At 44.7% G+C, this 17,986-nt stretch overlaps 1 protein-coding gene across 9 annotated transcripts in view; it reads right to left on the bottom strand.

Moving 5' to 3' along the window:
* The window catches only part of PPP2R5C (protein phosphatase 2 regulatory subunit B'gamma), a 162,892-nt gene that overhangs the window by 36,262 nt on the left and 108,644 nt on the right, over nt 1–17,986 (bottom strand). For all 9 annotated transcript variants that reach the window (XM_032287367.1, XM_032287375.1, XM_032287374.1 and 6 more), the window contains 4 exons: nt 9,396–9,506; nt 8,329–8,421; nt 8,116–8,246; nt 1,656–1,715 (listed from right to left, as the gene is read on the bottom strand). In XM_032287367.1, the coding sequence (XP_032143258.1) occupies nt 1,656–1,715; nt 8,116–8,246; nt 8,329–8,421; nt 9,396–9,506 (395 nt within the window). The remainder of the gene's footprint in view (nt 1–1,655; nt 1,716–8,115; nt 8,247–8,328; nt 8,422–9,395; nt 9,507–17,986) is intronic.

Below are 17,986 nucleotides of genomic sequence, written 5' to 3' on the forward strand. Positions count from 1 at the left end.
AAAAAAAAAAAAAAAAAAAAAAATCAGTTAGAAAGCTGTTCCTTGTGCAAGGAAAGGGGGTACTACCTAGAGCCTCCAAAGCAAAGTTTTTGTCTCAAACAACTAGTTTATTGTCTTGGTTTTATAATTAGGCAAATGCAAGTGACTGTCACTGAGCTGCAGAAGTAGACAGAGCCGTCTCTAACTTGGTCTTCTCCGCTTGGCATGGCGAGCAATGCAGGAAGGGCGAGCCTGGAGTGGCCCATCAAGGAGGGCGTGCTCACTCACAGGGTCACCTGCAGGCTCAACCTCTTGTCTGGAAGAAGAAAACTAATCAAGCCTCTTGTCAGGAGCTGCATGGGGGTCCCATGCACACAGCGTGGTGGGCTGTGGAACACACATGACACAGCGCTTCCGTCCCTGCAATAATCTAGAAGGGAAATGCAAGGATTCCTCCCATCTTATAGCAGTACCTGCTCATGGTCACATAACTAGCTAGGGGCATCCTCTTCACCACTCACTGCACTGCACTGCACTGCGAGAGAACCGGCCACCCCCTCCAAGTTTGTCTAAACTAATCAAAGTAGAATTCTAATGAGGACATTTTTTCAAATCACATCTAAAATGACAAGAATAGCTTTTCTCAGAACTAATGGGCAGGACCTGATGCACCATGAGAAGAGGGTCTTGTGCTCAGGAGCTGCAGGGAGTCACCAGTCCACCCAGCATGCAGGGCTTCTCCACCGCAGGCTCCTGAGAACCCCGACCAGCCCATCTATAGTACGTCCCTAAAAAGGGGCAGGAAAAAGCACTCTCACCCTTACTAGCCGTGGAACCCTGAGGAACTCTGGGAAACTGTGGGTTAGAAGGTCTAATATAAAATCTACAGGTTATCAATTAAAAATAAAAGTGGCCGGGCATGGTGGCTCATGCCTGTAATCCCAGCACTTTGGGAGGTGAGGTGGACAGATCACTTGAGTCCAGGAGTTCGAGAACAGCCTGGTTAACATGGGGAAACCCCATTTCCACCAAAAATACAAAAATTAGCTGGGCGTGGTGGCAGGCGCCTGTAGTCCCAGCTACTCAGGAGGCTGAGGCAGGAAAATCGTTTAAACCTGGGAAGCGTAGAATGCAGAGAGCCAAGATTGCACCACTGCACTCGAGCCTGGGCGACAGAGCAAGAAGAAAAAAAAAAAAAAAAAACAAGTAAAAACTTTACTTGGATAAATACGATGAAAGTTTTGAAATGTTAGTTATTTTATAAGTATACATACAAAAAAAATGAAAGTAATTGAAAATATTAGCATTTACACAATACTCCTAATGTACAATCTATTCTTCTTCCAAGCTTCTAATATAAACGTTCTTATGTAACTATTTTTAACATTGCTCTTGAGGAAATAACTGGAATTGTGTTTCCATAGTAATGATACTGAGGTACATGAAGTAGAATCTACATACAGAACCATAAAAATGGGAGAGATTTGTCATTTGGCATGTTCTAATCTAAGAGCTCACCAACTCCTTCTCTAAGTGCAATTTTATTTAAATTCTTTTGGAGAGTGGTTTAAATCACCTTGCTTTAAAGGGGGCAGCTGAACTCAACGAAATGGATCACTCCAGTGTAAATTCCATCTATGGCTATTTGCTACACATAACACAACACAGAGGCTTACCTTCCCAATATTTCCAGTAATTCTGCTATGCCATTATGATGCTCTGTTTCATAAATAAACCTAGAAAAAACCAATTTTCCAATTAGAATTCAGACACTGAACTAACCTGAATAAGAAAACAATGCTGTAGGAGGAGCCTCGGAGCCAGGCAACAAGAGGCGCGTCTATTTGGGCAAACACTGCTTGTGGTGAGCAAGAAGCCCTCAGGAACCAGAGAAACTCCTCAAGGCCTGGAGGTGTACATGCCTTGAGGGCAGAGAGCTCAGTCTTGCACATGTTTTCCTCAATATTTCATTTTGAAAAATTTCAAGCATCTAGGAAAATGAAGGAATTCTACAGTGAACACCCATTTCAACTACCCAGATTTGACCACGAGCAATGCGCGCCATCTCCTTGATCACATACACATCTGTCCATCCATCCTTTACTTGTTCATTAATCCATCTTACATTTTTGCCATATTTCAACATAAGTCGATGTCTTACTTTGTTTTAAAGCCTACAGTATTTAGCACAGTTCCTGCAAAGAGCAGAAGTGATTCCTGAACACCTCTTGGCCTACCTGCCTAGTGCCCAACTGACACCCACACACATTCTCTGTACTGCCTCAGGTGTGATCTTTCTGAAACACCCATCTGCGATAGACCCAGCTCCCTTCCTCTGAGACGTCTCTGTCCACTGTGCCTGCTTCTAGTGGACCCCCAAGAAATGCACCCCACTGTCTGTGTCAGCCCGTCTCCCTCCAGATGGGGCCACTGTGAGGACAGGGCCAAGGACTTCTCATGACTATGTTCCAGGGCTAGGAGCAAGCCTGGCATCTGTCTGATGATGAAAACACATCTGCTGAATAAACCAGGGACATGGAGAGGGAACAGTGACATGTTAGGAAACGGGAAAGTGTCCTCCCACAAAGGGGTCCCACAGAAACAAAGAAGCCTCTCCTGTGCCAAGCCTCACGCACCTCGGGTTGGCCTAGAGCAAGCCACGAGGAGAATCCTGCAGGAAGTGAGAGGCTCTGAAAGATCCCTGCCCATCACATGAAAACCATTTGTTTAGAGACAGCTCTCAGCCAAAAATAAATTTGAGCGGATTAAAAAATTCAATTTTGAAATTTCATTCACTTTGTTTGAAACAAATGAAATAGTATGACTTTAAAGAGGCCAAACATCCACAGATGTGAAATATTTCTGAAGAATGGGTATTAACATATCTATTTCCAAATGATCAGAATTCACTGAGGCTGGTGCTTGAATTGGGTCCTGAAGGAGGATTTTAACAGACAGATTTTTTTTTTTTTTTTTGAGATGGAGTTTCATTCTTGTTGCCCAGGCTGGAGTGTAATGGCGCAATCTTGGCTCACTGCAACCTCCACCTCATGGGTTCAAGTAATTCTCCTGCCTCAGCTTCCCGAGTAGCTGGGATTACAGGCACGTAATCCCATGCTACTATGCTCGGCTAATTTTGTATTTTTAGTAGAGACGGGGTTTCTCCATGTTGGTCAAGCTGGTCTTGAACTCCCAACCTCAGGTGATCCGCCCACCTCGGCCTCCCAAAGTGCTGGAATTACAGGTGTGAGCCACTGTGCCCGGCCTTAACAGACTTTTTTTTTTTTTTTTTTTTTAATGGCAGTGTGGAGAGGGAGAACTCCTTTGGCTGGAACAGATCGGTGACATGAAGTGAGGTTAGCAAGATGCGTGGAGAGGCTGGAAGGCCAGCTTAGAAGAAACAAAATCTGGCTGGGCACAGTGGCTCACACCCATAATCCCAGCACTTTGGGAGGCCAAGGTGGGTGGATCACCTGAGGTCAGGAGTTCAAAACCAGCCTGGCCAACATGGCAAAACTCCATCTCTACTAGAAATATAAAAATTAAACAACAAAAAAAAAAAAAAAAAGAAAAAAATATAAAAATTAGCTGGGCATGGTAATGCATGCCTGGAGCCCCACATACTTGGGAGGCTGAGGTGGGGGGATCACTTGAACCCGGAAGGTGGAGGCTACAGTGAGCCGAGCTGGTGCCACTGCACTCCAGCCTGGGCAACAGAGTGAGACCCTGTCTCAAAACAAAAAACCAAAAAACCAAGGTCTGTTTTTGCAGGTGCCAGGAAGCAGAACCTTTAGCAGCCAGACACAGTAGCACTACAATGCACGTGGCCACAGCCTGAGACTGAGGCAGGGACATTACTGGGGCAGAGCCTGGAGCCATGGGTGACAGGAATGACAGTGGTGCAGGGACCAGAAACAGAAAGTGCTCTCGCCCGGTGTCCCTGAGCCTGCGCCGACCTGAGGCTTGGAAGCTGCGACCAAGCAGAAGTCAGTCCACGTGTGTCTACGCTGAGAGGTGCTTTAATTTACGAAACTCACCCTGCAGGCTCCCTTTGCATACGCTGGGGCCCTGCGGCTTCAGTTTACTACTCCTCTAGCAAGTACCTTGTAGAGCTGTGCTCTGGGCCCTCAGAGACAAAGACCTCTGAACTCCTTCTGGTCTAGCTCCACCAGCTTTAACATTTACATAACGGTGGTCTGTAGCTGTAAGCCATTTTGTTTTCCTAAATCAACATTACTACATTCTTACTGATAAATTCTTGATTTGTAATTTCTTACACCTGCTTTGAAGTAGGGAGAAGAAAGAGAAAACAAGGACAGTTCCTCTCCTTCTTCCCTGTCCTGTGGAAGACAAACAGGGACAATGGGAGGGAAACAGAGAACCCTGGGAGCCGGCGAGAACGTTTCTCACTCTTTCAGCAGAAAGGGAATCAGACCCCCAGACACTGAGCTGGCAGCTGCTGGCTGCAGAAGTCTCCAGAATGGATTCCTCAATGCCTTTCCTGCTTGTATGATGTGTTCTGGCCTTGCGGGAAGAGGTGGACTCTATTTCTCCTTCCTCTGAAGCTGGGCTGTCCTTGCGCCCTGCTTTGACCAATACAAAGGGCAGATGTCACTCTGCACTGGTTCCAAGCCAAACCCTTAGCACTGGGGCTCCTGCCTCTCCCCTCTTGGATGGGGCCGTGGCTGCAGGAACTCCCATAACCTGGAGGAGCTCCAGCATGGCACAGAAGGGGCGTGGGGACCTGCTCAGCAGCCTCTGTGAACACTCCAGCCCCAGCACACGCCACGGAGAACCGTCTGGATGAGCCCAGTGCAGATGACAGCATCATGAGGGATGATGGACCATGGCTGACGGAAGCCAGCGAGCTGGGAGTGGCTCCTGACTCCAGGATGGCGTGAGGTAGTGATACATCCTGGTGATGATGGGGACGGTATGACAGCATCTCTCTGTGAGATAAGAGCATGAGCAGGTGCTGCACAGCCTCGCTGCAGGGCCAGAATGAGGACGAAGCACGGGCCATGCTCTTGTTACGCAACAAGAGAAGGAACTGCACGCTGCCTTGCCCACCCAGCCTCCAGGTCCCACCGTGCGCCAGCAGGCATCATGGGTAATTGACAGCACCGTTTAACTCACACTTAAGCTGATGAGAATGAGAAACTATAGAAATAAATAGCAAACTTATGTTTACATTTTCAGTGAAAGTGAACCAAATATGTTCAAAATGTCTTTTTCTTACAAGACATAGTGGTACTATATTGAACTTAGATGAGCTGGCTGGGTATGGTGGCTCACACCTGTAATCCTAGTACTTTGGGAGGTTGAGGCAGGAGGATCACTTGAGGCCAGGAGTTCGAGATCAGCCTCGGCAACACAGTGAGATCCCCATCTCTACAAAAATGTAAAAAATTAGCCATATGTGGTGACAACTGTAGTCCCACCTACTTGGGAAGCTGAGGTGGAAGAGTCCCTTCAGCCCAGGAGCTGGAGGCTGCAGTGAGCTATAATGGCACCACTGTACTACAGCCTGGGTGACAGAGTGAGACCCTGCCTTAAAAAAGAGAAAAGAAAAACACTTGGGTGAGCTGAGTGCATGTCTCAAGATCTTTCTTCTTATTTGTTCGCATGAAATGAGGAGGTAGTGGTACTGACAATGAGGACCCAAACCAATTGTGGAATCTAGATAGCATGCTTGCTCTTGATTGCATATACCAGGACAATTACAGAAAAGGCTACTCAATGCATGCACACAGACACAAATGCCATGCTCTCGCACCGAACCTTTAGTTTAGTGAGAACTGAACTAAATTATGCGTAATAACTTTTGAATACTACTCTACTTAAGTATTTCATTAGGGTTCTTGAAGGTATGAAATGTTTTCTACTTCTTAAATGCAGATGTTCACTACATTTGTGATTCAGCTATCTGAACAAAACCTACTAGTGTTAAGAAAACAGAAATCATTAGGTAGAGCTTTAATTTTGGGTCAAAAAGACTGAAATTTAAAATGTACCTGTTGTATGTTAATTAAATCATGTATATTATTGTTTTCATAGAGAAGTACATCAGCCAAGTAATGATCTTTTTAAAAAGGAATCATGATACCAAGAAATAGAAACATAACATTTAGGAAAATGACATCATTCTCTGGTTATAGCTGATGTGTCAGGTCTGGGCTATGTCCAGCACTGGGCTCCATTTTATAAATGAGACGTGGGGAACTTGGAAGGAGTTCAAAGGAAAGCCACACATGAAATGAACGGCTCTCACGCCGAAATGCCCTATCAGGCATGGAGACCGGGGAGGGAATGAGACCCCAATGACTGCAGAGGGGCAGGATGGGGTGCCCCCGACACAGGCTGCCCAGCAGGCCAGCACGGGGTGGGAGAGCCGGGGCTGTGGGTCTCAGCAGGGGGTCTCATTTGCCATCTGTCTCAGATGCCCCTTTACTTTTCCCGTGCTTGATCACTGTGACTATGAAAGGACCCTGAGGCCTGTGTTTGCCGTGGCTGATACCTGGCCCCTTCTCCAGGACATGGCCCGTGCTCTGTCCACACCCTGGCCCTGCAGCGAGGCTGTGTGGCACCTGCTAATGCTCTTATCCAACGGAGAGATGCCATCCTACTGCCCCCATCATCACCAGGATATGTTACTATCTCTCACCATCCTGGAGTCCGGTGCCTTAGAGGCATGCTGACCTGAGAAGCTACAATTTATGGCAGAAACTGCTCATTTAGTAAGCTTTCCAGGAACAAATAAGAAACAACAGGAACTGTTTCCTCTATTGACATTTACTTAGTGCCACCACAGCGTGGAACATGAAGCTGGCACTGGGGCGGGGCATGCAACAAATCAGCCGACATCATGGCTGCCCTTGTTGGGACTAGACTCACCGCCAAGTCAGGCAGAGCCTCCAGTGAAGGGATGTTTCAGGAAGCCTGGGAGGCTAAGGGAAGGGCTGGTGGAAAAAGATATCCTGGGTGGCCCAAACACTGGCTGCAGAGCCCTGATGTGGAAGGAGCCTGGGAGCTGAGCAGAGGCTGGCTGCGGAATGGGCAGGCCTGGAGGTAGGCCTGCCACTGTATGTTGTCCTCCTCCAGCTGCTGCTCCAGGGGGCTTTCCCGCCCCTGATGCACAGTGGGAATCTCCAAATCTTCAACCAAGGTGCACAGATCTCAGGCTTTCTACAGATGAATGACATCATTCCTGCCCCACCTTCTCTCACTGAGACTCCCTGGGAAGAACGAGGTAATAATGCACAGGTGGAAGGGAAAAGCTGGCATGAGGGTTAATACCAAGTGTCAACTTGATTGGATTGAAGGATGCAAAGCATTGCTCCTGGGTGTATCCGTGAGGGTGCTGCCAATGGAGGCTAACATTTGAGACAGTGGACTGTGAGACGCAGACCCACCCTCAGCCTGGGTGGGCACCATCTATCAGCTGCCAGCATGGCTAGAATAAAGCAGGCAGAGGAATGTGGAAGGACTAGACTGGCTGAGTCTTCCGGCCTCATCTTTCTCCCATGTTGGATGCTTCCTGCACTCAAACCTTGGACTCCAAGTTCTTCAGCTTCTGGACTCTTGAGCCTACACCAGTGGTTCGCCAGGGACTCCTGGGCCTTTGGCCACAGACTGAAGGCTGCACTGTCCGCCTCCCTACTTTTGAGGATTTGGGACTCGGACTGGCATCCTTGCTCCTTATCTTGCAGACGGCCTATGTGGGACTTCACCTTGTGATCGTGTGAGTCAGATCTCCTAATCAACTCCCCTCCACATGTTCATCTATGAGTCCTGTCCTTCTAGAGTACTGTGACTAATACGGTTGGTTTGGATGGAACCAATTCATCCACATTTCTGGGAAACTAGACCTTTCAGTAGAAACAGGAACAATGGAGGGACCCAGGGTGTGGCCCTGCAGAGCCTAGTGGCTCCAGAGGGAGCTGCGGGGAGAGGGAAGGCAGGGAGGATGAGCCCAGCTGGCCCATGCACACAGGGCATGAGGGGGTCCACCAGCACGCGACACACAGGCTTGGAGAAACCCCTCCACACAAACCGGGTCCTGTCAGAGGAGACGACGGGGTGGGGAGCATCGAGTGGGGAAATGGAAAAGGACGATGCCACCCACACGCAACTTACCTATAAAATATATTATTTATCTGTTTTCTGATGTAAGCTCTCAAGCCTAGGAATTTCCCATAGATTCTGTGAAGGGTGGTTTTAAGAAAATCTCTCTCCCGAGGATCTTCACTGTCAAAGAGCTCTAGAAGCTTTGAGAAGAAAAAGACACTTAGTGGCTGGGTGTCGCCACTCCGTCAGGGCTTGGGCAGGGCCTGCTAATTTGTACCTTACCTGCAATACAAACTTCTGGTCAATATATTTCTTCGCTATATTAGGTTGGAAATCTGGAGACTCTAAAAATCTTAAGAAAAATTCATAAACAAGCTAGGAGGAAAAAAAACAACAATGAGTCAAATAACATGAGATTTTATTGAATGGAGATTAAAATATACTAGGAGTTGAATCTTTATTTGCCTGCAAATATTAGCCTCTTAAAGCCACATATCTACACAATTAATGCAAAATTACACGGCTTAATTTAATTATAAATGGTGATGGCAATTATTTTATTTGGTGAGACCCACAGACTATATCCTTAAATGGCATTTAAACAAAACAATGTCTATGGCTAATGTCAAGAGTGTCATAGTACACTGTTCAGAGACTACAGGGCACAGATGCCACAAACCAGGCCACAACTCAACTCTGTGGGGGGGCAGATTTGCAGCCTGTCGCCTAGGAGTGTCCCACAGTGCCAAGGTGCAGAGCCAACCAAATGCACAGGAACTCTGGGGCTGCCAGGTAAGAGGGTCCTAAGATGCGGACTCTGAACTGTGACCTGAAGCTGGGTGGATGTGCTGGGTGGGACAGTGTGGCCTGCCTGTCACGGAGGGATGGCCCTCCCACCTGCATGCCTGGCTCCTGCTTTGCTCATGCTGGCCTTGGTGCCTCCTTGCCAACACCCTTCTGCCTTACAAACACCCTGGGGAAAGGCAGTAACCAGCACAGGAACCTGGGTGTCCTGCAAGCACACATTAAATAGGAATACCAAAAACTGGGAGATTGTTGGCTTAAGACCTCTGGGCCTGAATTCAACAGCCATCAACAAAGTGACCATTTTCACTGAGAACATACTGACAATTTCACATCTTCATTGGTTGTGTAAAGTGGTCAAACACACACATTAACTTTTCTCTATTCTGCTGAAATTCCTTCCTCGTATGTATGGGTTTGCAAGGACCGTGCTACTGAGGAGGAGAGGTCCATCTGTCCCAACCAGTGTGCCTGCTCTGTGGACCCCGGGCCACTCCCACACATCACTGGTGCCCTCTGATTCTGGTCACGCCAGAGCCCAATACCTGTAGATGCGGCCAGGCTGCTTCTAACGTTGGTTCGTCTTCCTCTGGGTCAAATTCTGCTCCCGTGGGATTAGACGAAGGCGGTAACGTTCGGAACATGTTAACTGCAAACTAAAATCCGCATATTCTATAATTACAACCAGGGCATTCAAAATATTTACAGAGAACATTAAAAAGAGTCTTAAGTAATTCTAACAGTAGCCGCTTCCCATGGTAACTTAGCTCCTCCTTATCCTCAAAATCCAGAAGCCATGTGGGTCCCCAAAGACAGCCTGGATCAAAACTGCAGCAGGAAACACTGCTTTGGACAGGTGACCACGAAAGTTGACCACCAAAGTTATTTGCACTCTAAACTGTCAAACTTTAAATGACAAGCAACACCAACAAAGGCTGATGGCACAGTGATGGCTTCTGAGGTCTGACACTATCCAGTGGGTGCAAGAGCAAGGAGAGCGCTCAAAATGAGAGTTAAAAAAAGGACGACATGATGAAGGTTCCAGCAGAGTCACAGCTGAAAATGCCGACAAGCGGCAAGTGCTGCCACGCTGGGAGGACCCGTGAGACGACGGCACCGATAAACACCGCAGTCAGCAACGACGAGGAAAGCAACGTCAGGGCGGGACGACTTCTGAGTGGCTAGGATCATTTCTGCGAAAGGACTCTCAGGGGCACAGAGAGGACTGCTGGAGGGCCGCCTGGCTGTGCGTCCCAGCGTGGGCTGTTAGATTCCTCTCGGTCTGTTTGGACTTGTATTACACATACTGACAGATCAGTGACATAAATAGAAAAGATTAGTGTTTCCATGTCATAAATTATAACCTATTTTTCTTTTGTACTGAGTCTATTTATTTATTTTTGAGACAGTGTCTCCCTCTGTGGCCCAGGCTGGGGTGTAGTAGGGCGCACTCGGCTCATTGCAACCTTTGCCTCCCAGGTTCAAGCGATTCTCCTGCCTCAGCCCCCCGAGTTACAGGTGTGCACCCCCATGCCTGCCTAATTTTTATATTTTTGGTAGAGACAGGATTTCACCATGTTGGTCAGGCCGGTCTCAAATTCCTGACCTCAAGTGATCCCCCCTTCCTCAGCCTCCCCAAGTGCTGGGATTACAGGTGTGAGCCACCACACCCTCTTTTGTACTAAGTCTAAATATGATTGGTTACCTTACTGAACCTCTGAATGAATCACATGCCAGTTACGTAACTGGGCTCTGGTGCATGGCTCTTACAGGTGATCACAAAAAGTCCCAGTCCCGCCACTCTCAAAAGCACAAAATCAAAACTTTTGACACAAAAGATTAAAATCTGACTTCACAACAACAATAAGAAGATGTTTCTAGAGAGTCCAGGGCAAACTTGGCTGGCTTTAGATAACCAGTCTTGTAAAGATCAAGCTAATTCTAAATGTTACCCCGCCGAGCCCCGCCTTTTTTTCTGAGATGGAGTCTCGCTCTATCACCAGGCTGGATCTTGGATCACTGCCACGCTACCTGGACACATGGATCCGGTCTGAGTGAACAGCAAAGCAGCTCTGAGGTCTACGGAGTACCGGGCCTTCAGCGCAGCACACAGATTCACTGTGATCTCTCAAGTAAGACCTACAGATCCAGCGCACACCCAGAGGCACGGACGTACAATCACGCTGCACATGAGGCGGCGCAGCCTCATGGAAACAGTCTCGCTACATCCTCTTCCCACCTAGAAGGAGGACTTCAGACCAAACAGCCTGCCCAAGCCTCGATTTTCTCCTTTGTTGGAAAGGGTAAAGGCTGGGCGCGGTGGCTCACACCTGTAATCCCAGCACTTTGGGAGGCCAAGGCGGGCGGATGACTTGTGATCAGGAGTTCAAGAACGGCCTGGCTAACAAGGGGAAACCCCATCTCCTCTAAAAATACAAAACTTAGCCGGCTGTCATGGCAGGCACCTGTATTCCCAGCTACTTGGGAGGCTGAGGCTGGAGAAGCGCTTGAACCTGGGAGGTGGAGGTTGCAGTGAGCCGAGATTGCCCTACTGCATTCCAGCCTGGGTGACAGAGTTAGACTCAATCTCAAAAAAAAAAAAAAAAGAAAAAAAGAAAAACGGGTAAATGGGTAAATCCTTTCTTGCATTTGGCTTCGGTGAGAATCACATAAAACACATGCAAAAGCACTTACTAAATGGAAAACCATTACGCGAGCACTTCCTGAACGTTTGTGGCTGTTTCTCTGACCTCCACAGGACGACGAAGGCACGCATGTGAGTGCACACATATGTCTGCATGTGATTCACATGGCCCCATCTGGGCCAGAACAGACTCTGGCTAGTACCAGGAAGCACCTGCTTCTGCTGCCTCCCTGACACTTCCACTTTCGGTAACTAAATCAGCCCTGCGGATGTTCTCCAAATCGCTCAATTTACTAAATTAGATGTAAACTAAAATGGCCCAAGAAGCAACTTTGTGGAAAATTCTTACAATTCAGCAATATCATGCAGCCTTTCTATACGTGTTATCATTCATTACCGATGGGTGAAGTAATAAAATATTTATGCCATAACATAACTGCAGCAGTGTAACATATAAAATTTTAAGATATGAAGGGACACATTAAAAAAAAAAACCCACTGATAGTCTAATTTTAGAGGCAACAGGAAAAAAAGGTTTGGTTATTTACAGTTCTCTGTTCAAAACCACAAGGGTTATTCTGTTATTTATTCTCTGTTTTATTCAATGTCAACAGGACTTATAACAGGTGAACCCATCAAAGGCCAAATCACAGTTACTGCAGAACATTTCCTCCTGTGATAGAACTGCTAGGTTCTACGAGGCATATTGCTAGGAGACACATTTCTGGCAAGGGCAGAATGTGTAAGCCCCTCCACAATAGATATATTTTTAAATACAAAATTGTCATTTGTTTGCAAATGATATAGCTGGAAAACAGAGGCAACAGACAGACCATCACAACTAGATTAGCACATGCAAACACCAAAGAGACAAAACCAACAGCAACCACCTCTCCACTAACAATAAGCCATTAAAAAAATGAAACAGAGACGAAGACTCCATACACCCAGACAGAAACACTATAAAGTGCCTGGGAATTAATGACCTGGTTATAAGGCCTTGATGGAGACAGCAGAAAATTCTAATAAAAGGCACTGATGAACCCCCAATCAATGGAGGCACCTTTGATGTGGGATGACACCATATTACAAAGATGGAACTTCACAGAGCAATGTAGAAAGTAGACACAATCTTAAACTGAATTTCTGATGAACTCAATGAACTTAATTTAAAATTTAGGTAGAAGTGTAAAAATCATAGTAGCAGTCTTAAAGGGAGAAACTACTCCTTTCCCCATTTGTAAAGTGAGTTTGAATCTGCTTTCATGGCAGCAGAACTCAGCTACCATCTAGAGAACATAAGTGCACAGCAATCCCAGCATCTGCCACTGTGCCTGGCACCTAGGAGGTCCTCAAACACCTGCTGAGAGTACACGGATCCTGGGAAAAGCATGCATCAGTCACCTTATTAACCGCAACACCAATTAATTACCTGAAAACTGAAAAATGTCTCATTAAACCTTTACATCTCAGCAGCAAAGTAATTACAGTCCCCATCGGGCCCCTAATTTCAAGCTCTTCTATGACGCTGTACATTTTCTTTGGAATATTTATCTCAAGTAGGACTTGGTGGCTGGGAGGTCCTTGGTTTAATGTCTTCCTGCTGGCCCTGGTGCGAAATGAGTACTTGGCGGGGACTCGAGGTGAGGAAAGCAGAGCCTTCTTCCCACTCATCTACCCCGTGCTTCCGCCACAGCAAGAGCTGCTTTCAAAGAATCGATTTCACCTCCTAATAGATGCCATGAGGTGACAGTCAAGAACAGAGTCACATTTAAAATTCTTACTTTGAATAACTTGCTATTTTTATAATCTATTCAAATATGTTCCTAAATGCAGTTAAAGATATGGAACTAAAAACAGGCCAGGTGCGGTGGCTCACCCCTGTAATCCCAGCACTTTGGGAGGCCGAGGTGGGCAGGTCACCTGAGGTAAGGAGTTTCAGACCAGCCTGGTGAAACCCTGTCACTAAAAATACAAAAATTAGCCAGGTGCGTGGCATGTGTCTGTAGTCCCAGCTATTCGGGAGGCTGAGGCAGGAGAATCGCTTAAACCTGGGAGGCGGAGGTTGCAGTGAGCTGAGACCATGCCACTGCACTCCAGCCTGGGTGACAGAGTGAGACTCCTCAAAAAAAACAAAAAAACCCAAAACCAAAACCAAACCCCAAAAAAACTTACAAATCTTTGTAGAATAAAGAAAATTTAGTCTAAACTTTTCAAATAATAAATATTTTAATTTTCTCCAATTTCATAACTACACAGTAACATCTTACTTCAGATAAGCATGAAAATGAATCATTTATAATTATATGCATGAGTTTTTAAACTTTTGTTTTTGAATTTAGAAAATTTATTTATACATGATAAGAAATCATTCATAATACTTAGAATTCAATTCAATTCAATTAGTGTCATTTAGAGATAACACTGAACTTGGAAGTCCTTTTTAGTTATTTACTCTGGGCCAAAGATGAGTTCTGCATAGATTCTGAATGATGCATTCCCAATGTTTTTACTATGAAAAATTTCAGTGCAATAAAATAGAAAGAATTTTATGGTGAATAGCCATCATCTAGATTTTACCATTAACATTCTAATATATTTGCTTTATCATGTATTCTGATTTCTTTTTGCAGTAAGGCATGAGAAAGTTTACTAATGCTTTAGAAATCAACAGAGAAGGGAAGTTTCAGAGCTAAACTCATCACTTTCCAGTCATGTATGCACAGCCATGCCCCCAACCACCAAATGATGTATGAAATTATGACATTATAAATTATGCAAATAGTCTTTCATGTTTATAACAACCGCTAGATCCCCTGGGTGGATGGAGTTAAGTGTTTATTGAGTATCTATTATAAATGAGGCAGACTTATGCTTCCAGACAAGATGGAGTAACAAGGATGGGGTTTATCCTACTGCCTAAAACAATGAAAAATCTGGGCAAAAATATTTAAAATTATGGTTATCAAAACACTGGATTTCAGGCAATGAAGGATAAGGACAGTGGTCCCTGAGAGACGGGAATAAGTGAGGTGTGCCCCACACTGCCCAGCCTCCTGCCTTGATAGATTTTTAGGTTGTAGTACAAGAAGAAAGAACCCAGGTGGGGCCCAACAGTCAAAGGGGGTTAGAATCTGCAAGGCAGGGTTCCACAGAGGAGAGAGTGGCACAGGGAGAGCTACCGCGACTTGCAGAGGCTCCTCACCTACCCAGCAGAGCACACACCAGCAGATTTGTGTGAAAAAACTACCAGAGGTGGGGAAAAGAACCACCTGAAGGGGTTAGTGAGAACCCAGTACTTGCTCAGGGCTGGGAACAGTGTCTCTTCCCACCAACCAGACTGGAAAAACTCGTAATTCATGGGGCATTGGCTTCATAATCAGAAAGGTCTCAGTGGTGGAGAACAATCAGCTCTGGTTTTAGTATAACCATTCCTAAAACATCTTAAAAGCAAGAACTGAAAGGATCTAACTGTTTCCAAGTAACTTCATTGCATCCCCAAACAATCTCAAGAACAGTAACAGAATTATACATCTCAACAAAGCAAAATTCACAATGTCAGGCATCCAATTAAAAATTACCAGACATGTGAAGAAGCAGGAAAAGGATTTATAACGAGAAGAAAAACCAATCAGTTGAACTAAACTGAAGTGACACAAATGTCAGAATTGGCAGAGGAGGATATGAATACAGTATTCTGTGTCCAGAAAGTTAGGTGGACATGAAAGCTATTTTAAAAAGACACAAATCAAACCACTAGAGATGACAACAATATGTGCCCACTGATCTCTGCTTGCTTAAGTAAACTTGGCCACTTCATTAACAAAATAATGTGTGAAATGAAAAATGTACTGTAATAAGAATTAACAGAATAGACACTGTGGAAAAGATTAAGGAATTTGAAGACGGCAAAGGAAACTATCCAAATGAAACACAGGAAAAAAAAAAAAAAAGAAAAGAATTAAGAGAAACAGAGCATCAGCCTCAACTCTAAGAAGCCTATTACATGGTACTGCGCTCCCTAAAGGAGAAGAGGGGTCGTGGGACAGAAAAAATGTCTGAAGTGTCAATGGCTGAATAGTTTCTGAAACTGACGAAAATGATAAAGTCTAGACACAGGAAAAATGAAGGAAACCATGCCAAGGCCCATCCTAATCAAATGGCTTAAAAAGAGCAATATGAGAAATAATTTTGAAAGTGTCTGGAGGGGGAAAGGGGATACTATGTCCAAAGGAACAAAGAAAAGAATGGCAGGAGAGTTTTCATCAGAAACAATGCAAGCAAGACAACAGGCGAGCGAAAGTTTTTCAAGGATATAACGGTCGACATGGAATTCTACACCAGCAGGCAGATCTTTCAAAACTGAAGGCAAGACCCGGCCCGGTGGCACATGCCTGCAATCTCAGTACTCTGGGAGGCCAAGATGGGAGGACTGCTTGAGCCCAGGAGTTTGAGACCAGCTTAGGCAACCTAGCGAGACCCTGTCTCTACAAAAAAGTAAAAAAACTAGCTGAGTGTGGTGGCATATGCCTGTCATCCCAGCTACTGGGGCAGAGTTGGGGTAGGGGGTGAGGTGGGAGGACTGTTTGAGCCTGGAAGTCAAGGCTGCAGTAAGCCGTGACTGCACTACTACACGCCAGCCTGGGCAACACAGCAAGAACTTGTCTGAAAAAAAAAAAAAAAAAAAAAAGACAAAAGAAAAGAAAGGCTTTTCCAGATACACAAAAGCTAAAAGAATTCATCATCGGTAGACCTGTGCTCCAAGAAATATTAACATAGTCCTTGAAGCACAAGGAAACTGATATTAGATGGACATCTGAAGCTACACAATAGAATGATGAACACTGAAAATTGTAACTATCTGGGCAAATAGGAAAGATTATAAAAAATCACTTAAATTTATTTAAAACAAAAATAATATGTTGTGGGGTTTATAACACACTAAAATGAACGACAACAGCGGAAAGGCTGGGAAGGAAGAAATAAGTATACTGTTGTACATTTCTTACATTCTGTATGAAATAGTATGTTACCACTTGAAAGTTGATTGTGATAAGTTAAAGGTATATTCTAGAAAAGATTAACAATTAAAATCAAATAATATGGAGTTATCATAAAAAAGCCAACAAATGAGATAGAATGGAACCATAAATGTACGCAGCTGATCCAAAAGATGCAGACAAAGAGGGAAGAGACAATAAACAGATGGGACACATTGGAAAAAATAGCAAGGCGGTACATTTAACCCAAGTACGTTAATAATCACATTAAAAATACGTGGTCTGAACACCCTGGAAGACAGAACTTGTCTGACTGAATAAAAAAGCGAGACTCCACAACATGGTCTCTACCATAAGCCCACATGAAGTAAAAAATACGAACTGATCAAAAGTAAAAGGACAGAAAAAGACATACCACGCTAACCCTAGTCAACAGAGTGCTGGAATGGCTATATTAAGATGGCCAGAGTAGATTTCAGAGCAAGTAACATTACCAGGAATACAGTCCTATCTATTACAGTAAAGGAGTTAATTCGCCCAGAGGATTTATGCTAAATATTCATATGAATACATATATAACATGAAGCAAAACCTGATAGAACTGCAAGAAAAAGACAATAAACAATTACAAATGGAAAATAAACCAACAGATCTATTTACAATGACAAACAAATAACAAAATACTAGTTTACGAATCTAGGAAAATATTTATAGCACCTGTTTGCTGACAACACGAAACAACAAGACCAAAATGGGGAGACAGGCTGTGCGCACGGGCTGCGGAGCGCCTGCTGCTCGGAGGCCAGAGCTCTCGCGCCCTCACATGCGTTGCATGCGCAGTCGAAACCCCCGGAGGATATTCTGTAGACAACGAGCGGTTTTAAAATTTATATGGAAAGGTAAAATAACTACAACTGCCAAAACAACCTGAAAAAGAGGAGAGAGGTTAGAAGAGTCACACAATCTGATCTCAAAATTTACTATAAAGTACAGTAATGAAGACAGTGTGGGCTGGCGAGCAGAGATACACGAACAGATGCAACAGGATAGAGTCCATGACTTCACAATATGCTCAACTGATTTTTGACAAAGGCACAAAAGCAGTTCAATGGAGATTCGCCTGTCTTTTCAATGAACGGAACAACTGGAAATCCATACACCAAAGAATGGATCTATACCGCAGACAAAATGGATCACAGATCTAAACGTAAAATGTGAAACTATGAAGAAAATACAGGAGAAAAACCTTTGTGAGTTTAGGTTAGGCAAAGGCTTCTCAGATAGCATACCAAAAAGCACTACTGATACAGGACAAATCATAAGTTGGACTTTATCTAAATTAAGCATTTTTGCTCTGTAAAAGACACTTAAGAAGAAAGAAAAAAAGACAAGCTTACAGACTGAGGAAAAATATTTGCAAATCATATATCTGGCAAAAAATCTGTATCCAGATATGTAAAAAAAAAAAAAAACAAACAAACCCAATTAAAAA

The sequence above is a fragment of the Sapajus apella genome, unplaced genomic scaffold (assembly GCF_009761245.1).
Source record: "Sapajus apella isolate SASKATOON/1434 unplaced genomic scaffold, GSC_monkey_1.0 scaffold20, whole genome shotgun sequence".
In the NCBI taxonomy this organism is placed as follows: Eukaryota; Metazoa; Chordata; class Mammalia; order Primates; family Cebidae; genus Sapajus; species Sapajus apella.